The sequence below is a fragment of the Eimeria tenella genome, genomic scaffold, assembly GCF_000499545.2.
Source record: "Eimeria tenella Houghton genomic scaffold, Eth_scaff2249, whole genome shotgun sequence".
Lineage (NCBI taxonomy): Eukaryota > Apicomplexa > Conoidasida > Eucoccidiorida > Eimeriidae > Eimeria > Eimeria tenella.
Window position 1 is genome coordinate 3,197 of NW_013542105.1, and position 222 is coordinate 3,418.

Genomic DNA, 222 nt, shown 5'->3' on the forward strand with positions numbered 1-222 from the left:
CGAAGAGCAGCAGCAGCAGGCTGGATAGCCAGCTCTACAGAGACAACTAATTTTGTGTCTCTTCAGCTGACATGCAGCAGCAACTGTTGGCTGCCACGTCAAGAAATAATTCATTAATACACGTTTTGCTGCTCTTGCTGCTGCTGCTGCTGCTGCTACAGCATCTCAAGGGACGTCTGCAGCAAACTACAGTGTTACAGTTGTGACGGCAGCAGCAGAACT

At 49.5% G+C, this 222-nt stretch overlaps 1 protein-coding gene across 1 annotated transcript in view; it reads right to left on the reverse strand.

The window, feature by feature from the left end:
- The window catches only part of ETH_00037335 (WD-repeat protein, putative), a gene marked incomplete at both ends in the record, with an annotated part of 5,800 nt that overhangs the window by 3,113 nt on the left and 2,465 nt on the right, over positions 1-222 (reverse strand). The window contains one exon of the mRNA XM_013374738.1: positions 199-220. Coding sequence (XP_013230192.1) covers positions 199-220 — 22 coding nt within the window. The remainder of the gene's footprint in view (positions 1-198; positions 221-222) is intronic.